Raw genomic sequence first — 12,776 nt, 5'->3', positions numbered from 1 at the left:
CGGCATTCACAAATGCGCTGCTAGATCCCTGCTGAGCAACTTAGAGGTGCAAAAGGTCATCACAGAACTGAACCGAGCTCTTACAGAGGGCCAGAACCCTCGGGATACCCATGACGTGATATCACGCCATCAGCACCAGGGGATACCGCACCATGACGTGATATCACGTCATGGCACACTTGAGGTGTTAACGACGACCATCACACACTACCATGCCCTAATAGGGACACAACCTACCCATGTGGGAATTGAACCCATGACCTCAGATTTGGCAGGCCAGGACTTTACCCCTCCACCACTGAGGCCAGCAATTGTGGTTATCTTGTCTTTGGTGGAGAAATATAATTGGATTAGGCTGTTCACCGTATTTTTATGTGAGTGACATTGACTTCTTCCTTCTGGATACTACGCTACAACGTTCACCCGACAAGAAGTTTTAATTTATTTCAAGAAAAGGAAACACAATGTGTATTCATTAGAGCATGCTCTTATGAGTTAAAATTTTGTATTTTATTAGAAAAACATACATAAATAAATAAAATAACTGTTGTTTCCACTTGACATAAGTCATTTTCAGCATAAAGGCACAAAGGACTGACATTGTCAAATGCACTTTCCATAAATATACAAATCCATGATCCAAAAGTATCTTATGGATCATCTTTGTGAACAAATTCACTCCTTATTAAAAAAAACAGCTGTCCCATTTCGCACTATATTAGATAAAAAGTTGAGATACCATTTCATGAACACTTTACGTATCATTTTGAGTTACCTATTATTATTTTTCCATTGACCAAATTGATGTTCCATATATATAGGTTAGGTACCCAAAGATTTCATCTTTGAATGAAATTCCAAGTAAACTTGAGCCACAATGCAGCAGTTTGTATAGAGTTTCACGGAGACAATTAACTAAGTCAATATTTCAAGCAATAAATGCTTTCATTTTTGAGTCATATTTGGATGAACATAATTTTTAAAAACACTCTGATGACAAGGAATCTGTTTGCATAAAATAATGAACAGTATATATAGAACTCTTAAGAAACTATCTTCCACTGATAATGATTCAAATAAAATGCAACATGTCACCCACAATATTGGTTTCCCTGCATCCTGAATTTGTGGATATGTGATGTGCAATGTACCACAACCCAAGCAGTATCATAAGTCACTTTGAAGGATAAAAGATATCTATTTCATATTACCTATGTCTTTTCTATGTCCCTTATTATTATATGAAAGTGTTATTCTATAAATACTTATCACTATGGATATTAAAATTAAATAGCTCTAAAAATGATTAAAAAAGTGATGTCAAATTGATCTCACCCCTAATTACTGACAAGTGATACCAATGAAAAACATATTACCGTATTTAAAATAACAGTTACTGGCCTCACTTTGGTCTGTTGATGTTTTTCATAGCAGTGTGCCAAAGCAGTTTTCAAAGATTGATGGCACAACAATTTCTTTTTTTAGACAATAAAGTGGTATCACCAGGTAAAAAATGATAGAACTGCTTTATATCACTTGATTCATTTTTTTAAATTATCATTTTCCAAGTAAGGTATCTATTCCACAATAATTAGTGATAAAAAATAGTTATAAAGTGATGTTAAAAAAATAACACTAAACTGCTTATCTCTGACAAAGGCCGTGTATCACATAGCAACATAAATATGCCATTCATGGAAGCCAGGGATTGATTGATTCATGTTCGAGCGATTTACACTCATGGTTTACTTAGCACCAGGAAAATGTTTCTCTGGGCCTTTGCACTAATCATATTTTCGATAAACAGGACCATATCAACATCAACATGCATAGACTCCTGGTATATGAAGAATCAAATTTCCTACCAACAACACGTATTCCTTTATAAGCCCTCACAAAGCTTATTTCTATAAAATTTTAGCGTTATTGCTTCTCAACAGTATTGCTTTTGATTGATTACATAACTAACTAGGAAAATAGTAACTAACAAAAGAAAGGTAAAGAAAATACATATAAAAATTAAGATGATGATAATGATGATGATTAAACTCCTGTCCATAAGGTAAATAACCTTCAAAAAACTCATTTTCGGGTTGGCCACCCTTATGACCCTGCGGAGTAATCCATTAGATAGACAGACATTGATACGGTGCTGCAACCAATAGAGTCACTCAAGTGATTCAACCTATTTTCAGCAGCTGAAGGCCCAGTGCAGCAGTAAAGAAATAATGGCAAGATTTTTAATAATGAAAGGGGTTTTATATCATATATTATAATGATATCCGTGGTGATGAATATGTTGGGGTTGGATATTTGCATAATTGTGATGAGGGGAGATTGAATAAGCTCGTGTGCTCAAGCGTCATCATTCACACCTTTCAGACTTTTTGATTTTATGCCCCCAGGTGTCACACATTTTGTATGGATGTGTAAATACTAAGAATGATGAGTGAACAAATACACTTGCAGCTTTGTTACCCTGATATGAACATGCATGAAATTATCAAAAACCCATCGTGGAATGATCACGAGTGAGTTACAGTGGGTATATTGGAGGCAAACAAATTGCTTCGTCTACTATACATATTTCATATTTTATGATGCATTAAAACATGTCTTCAATGCATGTTGCATGCACTTCATGAAATAGGGAATTGAGCTGATAGTTTCAAATACATATTGAATACACAGCTACGGTGAAGTCGCCAAGGGTAGATATCCTTGGAGGGAAAAATTTTTGAGGTCTTATCAAGGGCTATTACCATTAAACAATGTATTTTCAATGTGTTACACTGTATAAGGGCTGTTCAAAACTATGAGGACTGTCTGAATCGTGAAGGATAACAGAGAGTCACAGGGGCTCGAGGGACAAAAAAAGAGTACAAAGCAGTGCAGTACGCAGAGTAAAATATGAAAACTAAACAGAAAAGGGGGTGAGGTAGGGTCTCCGTCCCTAATGTACCTGGATAATCACGGTGTTGAGAGCACTTATGACTGTGAGAAGAACGATAGGCAGGTCTTAACCACTGCAGGGGTCTTGCATGTTCTTTCATTTTACAGTTCACATATTTGCAGCGTCCAAGGAAAAGAGAAGGTGCTGACAGACCCCAGGCTTGCCAAGGTTGTCTTGGGCCTTGGGGCACCCGGCATTGACCTCCCGATTTTTAAAAGTTGTTTTGTCAATGCAGGTTAAATTTCACGAAAGAAAGGGGACACTGGGAACAGGCCACCACTTGCCAAGCATGTTGATGACCAAGCTTCACTGATTGCCTAAGTCACGCTTCGCCACTGCGTTCTTAAAATGGTGACATGAGTCAGAGGGACATACTGACTGATTTTGAAGTTAGGTAAATAAGGAATAATGCTTGGTCTTTTTGAGACCAAGTCCTGTGACATAGAACACCATCTTGAGCAAATTCATTTTGTGTGAGGCACTTTATATGAGACCCAGTTTTTAACTTTCAAATAAAGCATGTTTTGTTTCACGACGTCAGTCGACATATTTTTTTTAACAGCCCTCCAATATTTCTGTGAGGTGTATCCCAAGGAGGACATAGGTTAGTATCTAAATCATATGTAAGATATCATGCAATCCCTTGTCAATACATATTGAATATTCTTTGCATTGCATGGGGATTGCATGGGATCTATAATGATTGTTTAAATGTCATGAAATGGTCTCCTGTAGCATAAAAATTCCTATTAATAATAATATGGGTTCTTATTAAAAAATTAAAAAATTCTTTAAAAATACATACACAGATGACAGTCTTTAAAAAGTATTCCTAAAAAATCACAGTCACTGATTAAAAAATCATGTCTTGCACAAAATAGCAAATTAAATATGTTCCCCCCGAGAATCGATGATGTCAAATTCACAGGCAGCGTTATCATACTCCACACAATTGAATTTACTTTCCAGATAAACATCCTTGATTGCCACTTTCTCTCGAAGATGAGCTGGCCCCCAATCTTCAGTCGGTCTCAACAGCTCCATCCCCCTCTATGTCAAAGATACAGATAAAACATCAATAAATATTGGAACAACAAAGTATTTTAACCCCTCAAGCGTGACTTTAAATGCCCGTGGACGTTCTCTCAGCGTGTGCGACACAGCGTTTGTGTCGTCCGATTGCCATGCCTCAAGCGTGTGCGACGCACCCTATGCGTCTGAATGTTTCATTAGGCATTCCTATCTCTTAAGCTTCCATATATGTACTTTTAGTGAGTATATATGTGAGACACATCTGCCTGCTATCGTTCTGTGCCCCTGTGTGGTCTGTGTTTGCGTTCTCGTATTTTTTAGAATATTTTTTTCTAGCTGATGTCAGGAAAGAAACGCTTCCTCCAGGGTCAGCGTCTGGTGGATGCTAATGAAAGATATCCTTCCACTCAAGCTCTGGTTATGTGCTTTCTTAGCGATTGTGTGTGACGTGTCGGGATGCTGAATGCTTTTGTCTCTGGTTCATTATCATCTGCTTCTCTGCCTCATCGTTTCCTTTCTCTTTCATCGAGGCAATGATAGTGAAGGCATGGTCCGTCCAGGCATTGTCACTCAACGCCTCACGGGGCCTCGAAGACCGGCCAGCATCCCCGCATCTTGGTATCTTATTTACGACGTTTGAGGCTAAGGGTTGGGGTGTTTTCATCCCTACGCTTGCTTTGGTGATTTTTTTATTTTTTTTTCGGCCTTGAATCCACTCCATATCTGTGCCCCTCTTTAGTTGACCATGTCTTCTAGCTCGCATGAGTTGTGCGATGAGCAAGTGCTTGACGCTTTGGAAAAAGAGAGCGCAGGATGCTCAGATACTACTTCGGAAATTTCAATTGGATACTCTCTGGATTCCAGTTCCGAAGAGAGCGATGGACCTTCTCATTTTTCTGTGAATCTTCAAGAAAATATTTGGCAAGAGATCGACAGTGCTGACCCTCCTCAACCTTTTGCGTGTGAATTAGTGGGAAAACAAATATTGCCTGTTTCGTGTATAGATGATCCCTTGGCATATTTTGAGTTATTTTTTGATGATGAAATAATTTCAATTATAGTGACTGAGACAAACCGCTACGCAGCACAGTTTCTTGCTCGTGAGAAAGAGAAAATTACGAAGCAAAAAAAATCACGCTTCCAAAAGTGGGTCCCCACAACTCTGGGGGAAATAAGGGTGTATTTAGGTTTACTGATGTTGATGGGAATAATTCAGAAACCAAGCCTCAGAATGTATTTTAGCAGAAAGCATTTATTAGAGACTCCATTTTTTCCCAATCTAATGAGTGAGCAAAGATTTTTATTGCTCACCAAATTTCTCCATTTTGTAGATAATACCGATGAGGAATTTGTAAAAAAGGATCCAAAACTGTATAAAATTTTACCTATTAGTGAATATTTGAAAAATAAGTTCCAAAAAGTGTATATACCCGGTAAGGAAATCAGTGTAGATGAGTAATTGTTGTTGTGGAAAGGTAGACTGTCGTGGAAACAGTATATTTCCATGAAAGCTTCCCGGTTTGGGATAAAATTGTTTGAACTTTGTGACTCCGCAGGGTATTTATGGAATTTTATTATTTACTGTGGCTCAGAGACAAAATTGGGCTGTGAAATCACAAAGGACACAGATCTTTTTTCAACTACAGTTGTTCTAAGTTTGTGTGAGAAACTATTAGACTCTGGTAGATGTGTTTATATGGACAATTTTTACAGTAGTCCCGATCTTTTCCATAGGTTAGTTCAGAGGACAACAGATGCTGTTGGAACCGTGAAAATCACGCGTAAAGGTATGCCAGTAAACCTCAAAAAGAAACTAAAGAAAGGAGAAGTTGTTAGTGCAAAGTGTGGGGAATTGGTTGCTTTGAAGTGGAAGGATAAACGCGATGTTGCATTGCTGACTACAAAGCATTCAGACCAAATGCAACCCGTAAGTCGAAAGGGCGGGCTAGAATGTGTAAACAAACCTATGTGTGTAACAGAATATAATAAATATATGGGCGGTGTAGATTTAAAAGATCAACTTTTAGAATCGTTCCTGCTGGAAAGAAAAAGGACAAAAGTGTGGTACAAGAAATTATTCAATCACTTAGTTAATACGGCTGTGTTAAACGCGTACATTTTATACCGTAAGGCTGGTAATAACAAAGATCACCTAGCATTCAGAATGAGCTTAGTGAACAAAATGATTGCTAAGTATCACGGACAAAATTTAGAACAGCGCAAAGGACGGCCCACTGATATCGAAACGGAATGTACGCGATTGACCGGGCAGCATTTTGTTCAACAAAACCCGAAAACTGAGACATTTAAGGTTGGAAGATGAAAGTGTGTTGTGTGCACAAAAAACGGAAAGAGAAAAGAGACAAGATATAGATGCAAAAACTGCCCAGGAACACCCTCACTCTGCTTAGAACCCTGTTTTGAGCAGTATCACACACAGGTCAACTATTAACCATCGGATAAGAGGAGCAGGAAAAAGTTAATGGAACTGAAAATTGTAAGTAACGTATTCATAATTATAAAATTTAAACAATTGTTTATATAATATATTTTTTTGGATTTTTTTTGCATAGTGATAAGATTCAAAAAAATATTTTACTTCAGGTCTGCACAAAATCTGAAGTGCCTCTAAATTAAAGCACCCTGGGTGGTTTAAATGCCTTCGATTAAAGCACCGTATAGGGACGGAATAGCGAGGATGCATATGCTGTGTCGCACACGCTTGAGGGGTTAATAAAATAGCATACACACTTTCTCGTCACTCACTACAAGAGGTGCTGGGCTTGGCGTACTTCAAGACACAGGCAAAGATTACATGGGACGATGTAAGTGTATAGACTGTGGTAACATCCATAATGAGTAGAGGTCCGTGAAAGTGGTTTTATTTTTTGCTAAAATTCGTTTTAAAACCATGTGATTTCGGTGTTATAGAAAATCTTGGCGGTGTTATTATAATGTTACATTTTTGCCGGTGTATAGGCATTTTATTATTTTATGGTACTTGTTTCATTAATACCTATACTTTTATTAAGCATTTTACTTAACATTTAACACAATTTCGATAGCACAAAATTTCTGATAAAACAACATGAAAGAAGTGGTTCAATTTATATTGGTTCAAGGTATATGAATGGTTCAAGTATGTAGTCTTAGCTAATACAATCAGCAAACGGCAAAATCCCCACTACCTTATATGTGTATACTTCGAGAGCCATTCCGGGATTTTTGCATTGTCAAGTTTCTCTACACTAAATAAAGCCTTTAAAAATGCTTCTGTAGTAGCAACAACAAGCTCCTCCTTTGCTTTCTTTGACTGAGTGACTGTGTGTTCAAATGATAGCTGTCGTTTTGTGGGTCCCCTTTCTTTCACACGTTTATGAGTATCGCTACTGATGTGCTTTAACAAAGTGTCACATCTTTTGAATTAAAATCTTTTATCACAAACTTTGCACAGTAATACTCTGTCTTTCACATAACATCCTTCTCAACTAAATTCACTTACCCTGGAGTGAAGAGTATCACTAGCTTTTGGCATTTTAAAATTCCTATCCTTCGTTCAATATTGAAAGCTGGAACTACGATAAAAAAAAACAGTCTAACCCCAAAACACAACCTATCACGGTGGTGTTTTCAAACTGAGTGCTGGGTAGCTGCAGTACTGTATGACTTACAAATTGTCTGAAATGTTTCATGTCGTGGGTTCCCTTTCGATACCCCTCACCCAGGTGTTGAGGGAAGATGGGACAGCAGCTAGATACAACAAAGTCGCTTAGTTTTGATTACAGCTGTTGCCTATCAGTCAGGAAAGGCAGAGAAAGAAGCGCACATAACAAAACATAATCGGATTCAAAGAAACTTGAAAAATTATTTCCCATTTATCGATCCTGAAGCATCTAGAATGAGACGCTTTCTCACCTGAAGAATTAAGTATTAGATTTGGCCAATGTCGAAATGATTTTTTTGCATTGTAGCTCAGTGGAGAGCTGAATATTCGACGATCCGTCTGCAAATAAGGAGAATCCCCTCTCCTCCTATCCTTTCTGTTCCTTCCTTCCCAAAACTGCTAGCGCTTCGTGCTTTCAAATAACCTTACGTGTCTATATGGATGTCTTAAAACGAATCGAACCGCGCAGTTAACGCACGGTGCCGTTGACGGACGCCATGGTCACCACGGCGTCCATTTCAATCCGGACCGGCGGTGCGCCGTGTACGGCGCGAAATACAGGCAGTGCTACATTGAGGCCACTTTCTGACGAAACGACTTTTCGCCGGCCGCCGCTCGCGTCACGACGCCGTGAAATTCAGGCCGCTTTCAGACGAGACGACTATGCCACGCTGTGGGCCGTGAACGGCGGCCCGGTCCCAGCCAGCGGCCGTGTTTAAGTCAACGAAATTGTTAGATTAGACCCATACTCAAGGTATTCCTGCAACAAGTTATCCAATAACGCAGTCTAATGCGCCGGGGTGAGTCGCCGGAATTACTGCTCGGCATTGACGCGTATCGGGCGTGTGAGCTTGTATTTCCGCTCCTCCGCGGCCGCGCTAAATTTCTTTCCGCGCATTTTTAATTCATAATATCTAATTCTTCAGGTAAGAAAGAGGCAGTGATAAATTGAACGGCAAATTCTGGCGGATAAATCACCACATATTACGCGGATGCGCGAGACTAAACGAGCCTATTGACCTTGGAATCGTAATGAGATAGAGCAAATGAACGTCGGCAGCGTTAAACAATGAAGGCTTATGTTTTAATAGATTACGACTCATTACATATGATTTTTTCGCTAATCCACCTTAAATAGCAAATAACGCGAAATTTCGTTTTAAATAACAGATTTCGCGTTATTTCGTGTTATTTCGCGTTATTTCGCGATATCGCGTCTCGCGAAATTCACGGACCTCTAATAATGAGACTTTGGTTTGGGAGTAAAGTGGCTCATGGTGATGAGAAAATTTAAGAAGGCAAAGTCAACTGAGATGAATATCTGCTTTGGTAAGTTAATTTTTGTTGCATAATTACAGAAATAGTTTTACCCTATGTTATTTCAGCACTAGGTATCTTTTGTTTTGATTCAACATAAATTTTGTTCCTTTTTGCATGTTATACATATATCATAAAGCTATTTACTTCTACAAATAACTTCATATTTTATTATTGTATAAATAAACATGCACATGAACATAAATATATTTCAGTTCCCATCCTAGGGTGATGAGCAATCTAAAACTCAAGCTCACAAACTCAATTGCAAGTACATGAGATGTAGTGAGGTGCATAATTTTGGAAGGAAAGTCGTCTTCCAAAATGACAGCCAATACGACTGAATTTACCTGGTTGAGAAACCAAGAGGAATTCATCAACACGTATTATTCACCAGGTAAAATTTAAATCATTTTAATCTTGAAAAATCTTGACGTAAACCATGCATTTGTACCTGATGATAGCGATGATTCGCTGAAACGCATCGTACTTGAATAAATACTGTGGACATTCACAAAGTTTTTTCACTTTCATTTATAACTGCAATACGTTCCACAACGTCTCGCCAGACACCGCTGAATACATCTGTAACGCCAATACGGCACACCAGGCAAAGTTATTTTTCAAGTTGTTCGTCAAGTTCCGGATAGCGGGATTGAATATTTATTTCAGCACCCAATGCCTATCCTTTGGAGTTGCACCCAGATATGTCAACATTAGATGTCGCTTGTAGTCACCTGCGGCTAAGCAAGCTGTGAAAGTAGCCAAGAAAGTATGGATCCAGCAGGAGTTGAAGATCTGGTACAGGAGACGAGACGCTTTATCTCATTACCTGTACGTCCTACACTCAGAATTGGCCACCAGTCTACATCCAGTGAAATTTTCTACGCTTGATGACAGCATCAGACAACATTCCAGCATCATCACCCAGAAGAAGACGGACACCATCAACCGCAAGCGGAGCCAGGACAGAAAGCCATCCATCCCGTTCACCGCACCAGTTGTGCCAATTCCTTACGTATCCCAACCGCCTCCCCACTCCATTCCCCCATCCTTTACCTCCCTCTCCCACTTCCACCAACTCATAACCATACCCCCTCCTTTCCGCATGTACAAATATAAGACTTCTTGACGTAAACCATGCATTTGCACCTGATGATGGCGATGAGTCGCTGAAACGCATTGAATAAATACTGTGGACATTCACAAAGTTTTTTCATTTTCACTTTCATTTATAGCCCATTGCTTTTCAAAGATACAGAATTGCCTGAAAGCTATTTTTCATTATTAAATAAAGTCTTTTTCTTGTGCTCTCTGAACAGGAATTAGCTTTCCAAACCTCGCTACTTACTTGAAAAGAATGCAAAGCGACAGATTATTTGTTTTTCACTGGAGTGTTTTTATCTGTGATTAAGGCTCTCCAGCTAGGTAATATTCAGCATTTTTAGCAGGAAGGGAATCGGACCAAGGTAGGATGGATAGGACTACCTTCTCCACTAATGCGGCAATGCCAAATTCAAGACCACAGCTCATAAGCTTACGATCATTATCCTCCAATATTACAAGTTTCTTTTATATGTAAATTTTCCGCCAGCTGAACGTATAGCAATAATTTGTCATAACATATTCCGTGAGGGTCATGGCATCAATTTCAGGTGTACTACTCGAACAAGTGGCAACGTTATCATCCATTTTTCTGATAACTGAAACATACGAGGTAAAACACTTGTACTTCATCATACCGATGTCGCATTTTTAATATCCCAAGTAACACGTGGCACAATTCCAATAGGAAAACATACCTTACAATGGCAGCACATACGCAAGTGACGATGAGCGGCTAAATCCTCCCTCAAAACAATGTTTACAGAATGCGTTCAGCGTATTTCCAGACTCCCGACGGCAGTTTAGGCACATATTATATCACGCATTGCTTCAGCAGAGCTCGAGTGTCTTTTCACAGTGGTCGACTCAGAGAAATTTTTCTCGATTTTAATGTCAATTTTTTTATTCCTTTTGATGATGAATGGAGAAACTTAAGGTATTTTTGCTAGCTAATGTATCCATTTTACCTGTTCAATATAGTTTTTAAAACAATTGACAACCCATGCAAGTTCCCCATTGCGAACCAGGTTTCACAATAATTGGAGCAGATAATCACTTGAATCGACTTTGCCTTCTTAAATTTCCTTATTACCATGAGCCACTTTACTCCCTGACCAAAGTCTTACTATGGATGTACACTCGCATCATCCCCTGTAATTTTTGCCAAAGTCTTGCAGGTCACCAAGCCCTGTGCCTCTGGTGGCTGGCTAGGACTTTTTTGGCACAACGTTTGCAGTTATCCTCTTTTAATTTTTAAGATCTCATGTGGATCAGCAATTTTTCAGCAGCCATAGGAGGATATAAACACAAGACTACATAATTAAAGAGAGTGTGAACCATCTGCATCGAGTATTTGCTTAAAAATATTGACTCTTAAATTTATTATTAGATGCTGAACAAATGCCATGGCATATTATAAATCAATTAAAGCACATTACATCAAAGTATAATAATGGAGGTATACATACTCACCACTCCGAGAGCTACTGACAAATCAGAGCATAGAGGACCTCAATATGTATGTCCTGAGAGTATAGACTAGTGTTACCAGGAGAAAAATGCAAAACTTACCTCTTGTCGCTTGTATATCCTGTAAAGAGCTAATACTGGCAGTGGTATGACAGAGACTGCTCCAAGCAGCCATCCAATTCCATTGACCCACTCAGGGAAGAAGTAGGTGCCGTAATATGCAGGTGTGAACTCGTAAAGACTGAAGATTAGGATACCCTGGAATATATGAGGAAGATTAAGTTTAACAGAAGCTAGACACTATTTTAATGAATCAACTGTGGACTAGCCAAGGTCATCAGATCTGATAATAGTTGTGAGTTTGTCGATCATAAGTTTGAAGTGGGGAGGATACGTTCAAATAGTCGAATCTTCTAACACCTCGAATAATGAGATTTTTACACAATTCAATATTTGATGACACAAAGTTATTAATTATTTGAATTTCAAATACACTGCACAGATCATCCGTGATTCTTAACATGTATAGCCGTTGACTATGGTTGGGTCTTACATAAAGGTTTGAACATTAGGTTGCTTTAATTCTTTGATACTATTTTGACGAAAAATTATCAATAAAATTAAACATTAAAATATGTATAATACTGATGACTCCCTGAGAACAGCATTAAGAAGAATGTATGAATATGTTTACTTTCAAGTGCACATTAGATTGGCTTTTCATTTTTTAACATGATGAAATTGATGTTTTACATATTCTAATTTTAAAATAAATTATCTTCTTTTATTTAATTCTTTCTTTAATTTAAGGTTTGCAATAAATGTGGCAAAACATTACTAATAAACAATAATAAAAAATTTCATTTTTTAAACATTTAAGAGTTTTTGGGTGTTCCGCATATGATCATGCTCCAGACCAGAAAAGAATTAAGTAAATGATGCTAAAGGAAAAAGAGTACCAAATAAGTGCATGTTAGAGCCGCACACGTGTAAGATACGCACCTATATTTTGAGCATCAAAAGCGAAAGAAAAAATATTTTGCAGCATTTTTTTAATCATATCGTGTGGTGTTGCAAATGTATGCATGGACTTTTGACAGATCAAAATTTCCTCTTTGAATACTAAAAATTCACATGGCATTTTTTCAGTTAAATTTACACCATGTGCATGGCGCTTGCAGATATGTAGGTATTCACTTGTAGTCTTAACTTAATGATGCTTACAAGGGACGGTCG

General features: G+C 38.2%; 1 protein-coding gene across 1 annotated transcript in view; it reads right to left on the bottom strand.

Annotated features, from left to right (window-relative positions):
- Positions 1-469: 469 nt before the first annotated feature.
- LOC124156998 (sodium- and chloride-dependent neutral and basic amino acid transporter B(0+)-like) overlaps positions 470-12,776 on the bottom strand; it is a 125,553-nt gene continuing 113,246 nt past the window's right edge. Inside the window, exons 10-11 of the mRNA XM_046531450.1 lie at positions 11,643-11,798; positions 470-4,003 (exon numbers count right to left, since the gene is read on the bottom strand). Coding sequence (XP_046387406.1) covers positions 3,839-4,003; positions 11,643-11,798 — 321 coding nt within the window. The 3' untranslated portion in view covers positions 470-3,838. The remainder of the gene's footprint in view (positions 4,004-11,642; positions 11,799-12,776) is intronic.

Source organism: Ischnura elegans, chromosome 4 (genome assembly GCF_921293095.1).
Source record: "Ischnura elegans chromosome 4, ioIscEleg1.1, whole genome shotgun sequence".
Classification (NCBI taxonomy): Eukaryota; Metazoa; Arthropoda; class Insecta; order Odonata; family Coenagrionidae; genus Ischnura; species Ischnura elegans.
The sequence above is the reverse complement of the archived record's forward strand: the minus strand, read 5'-3'. Positions and strand labels throughout refer to the sequence as shown.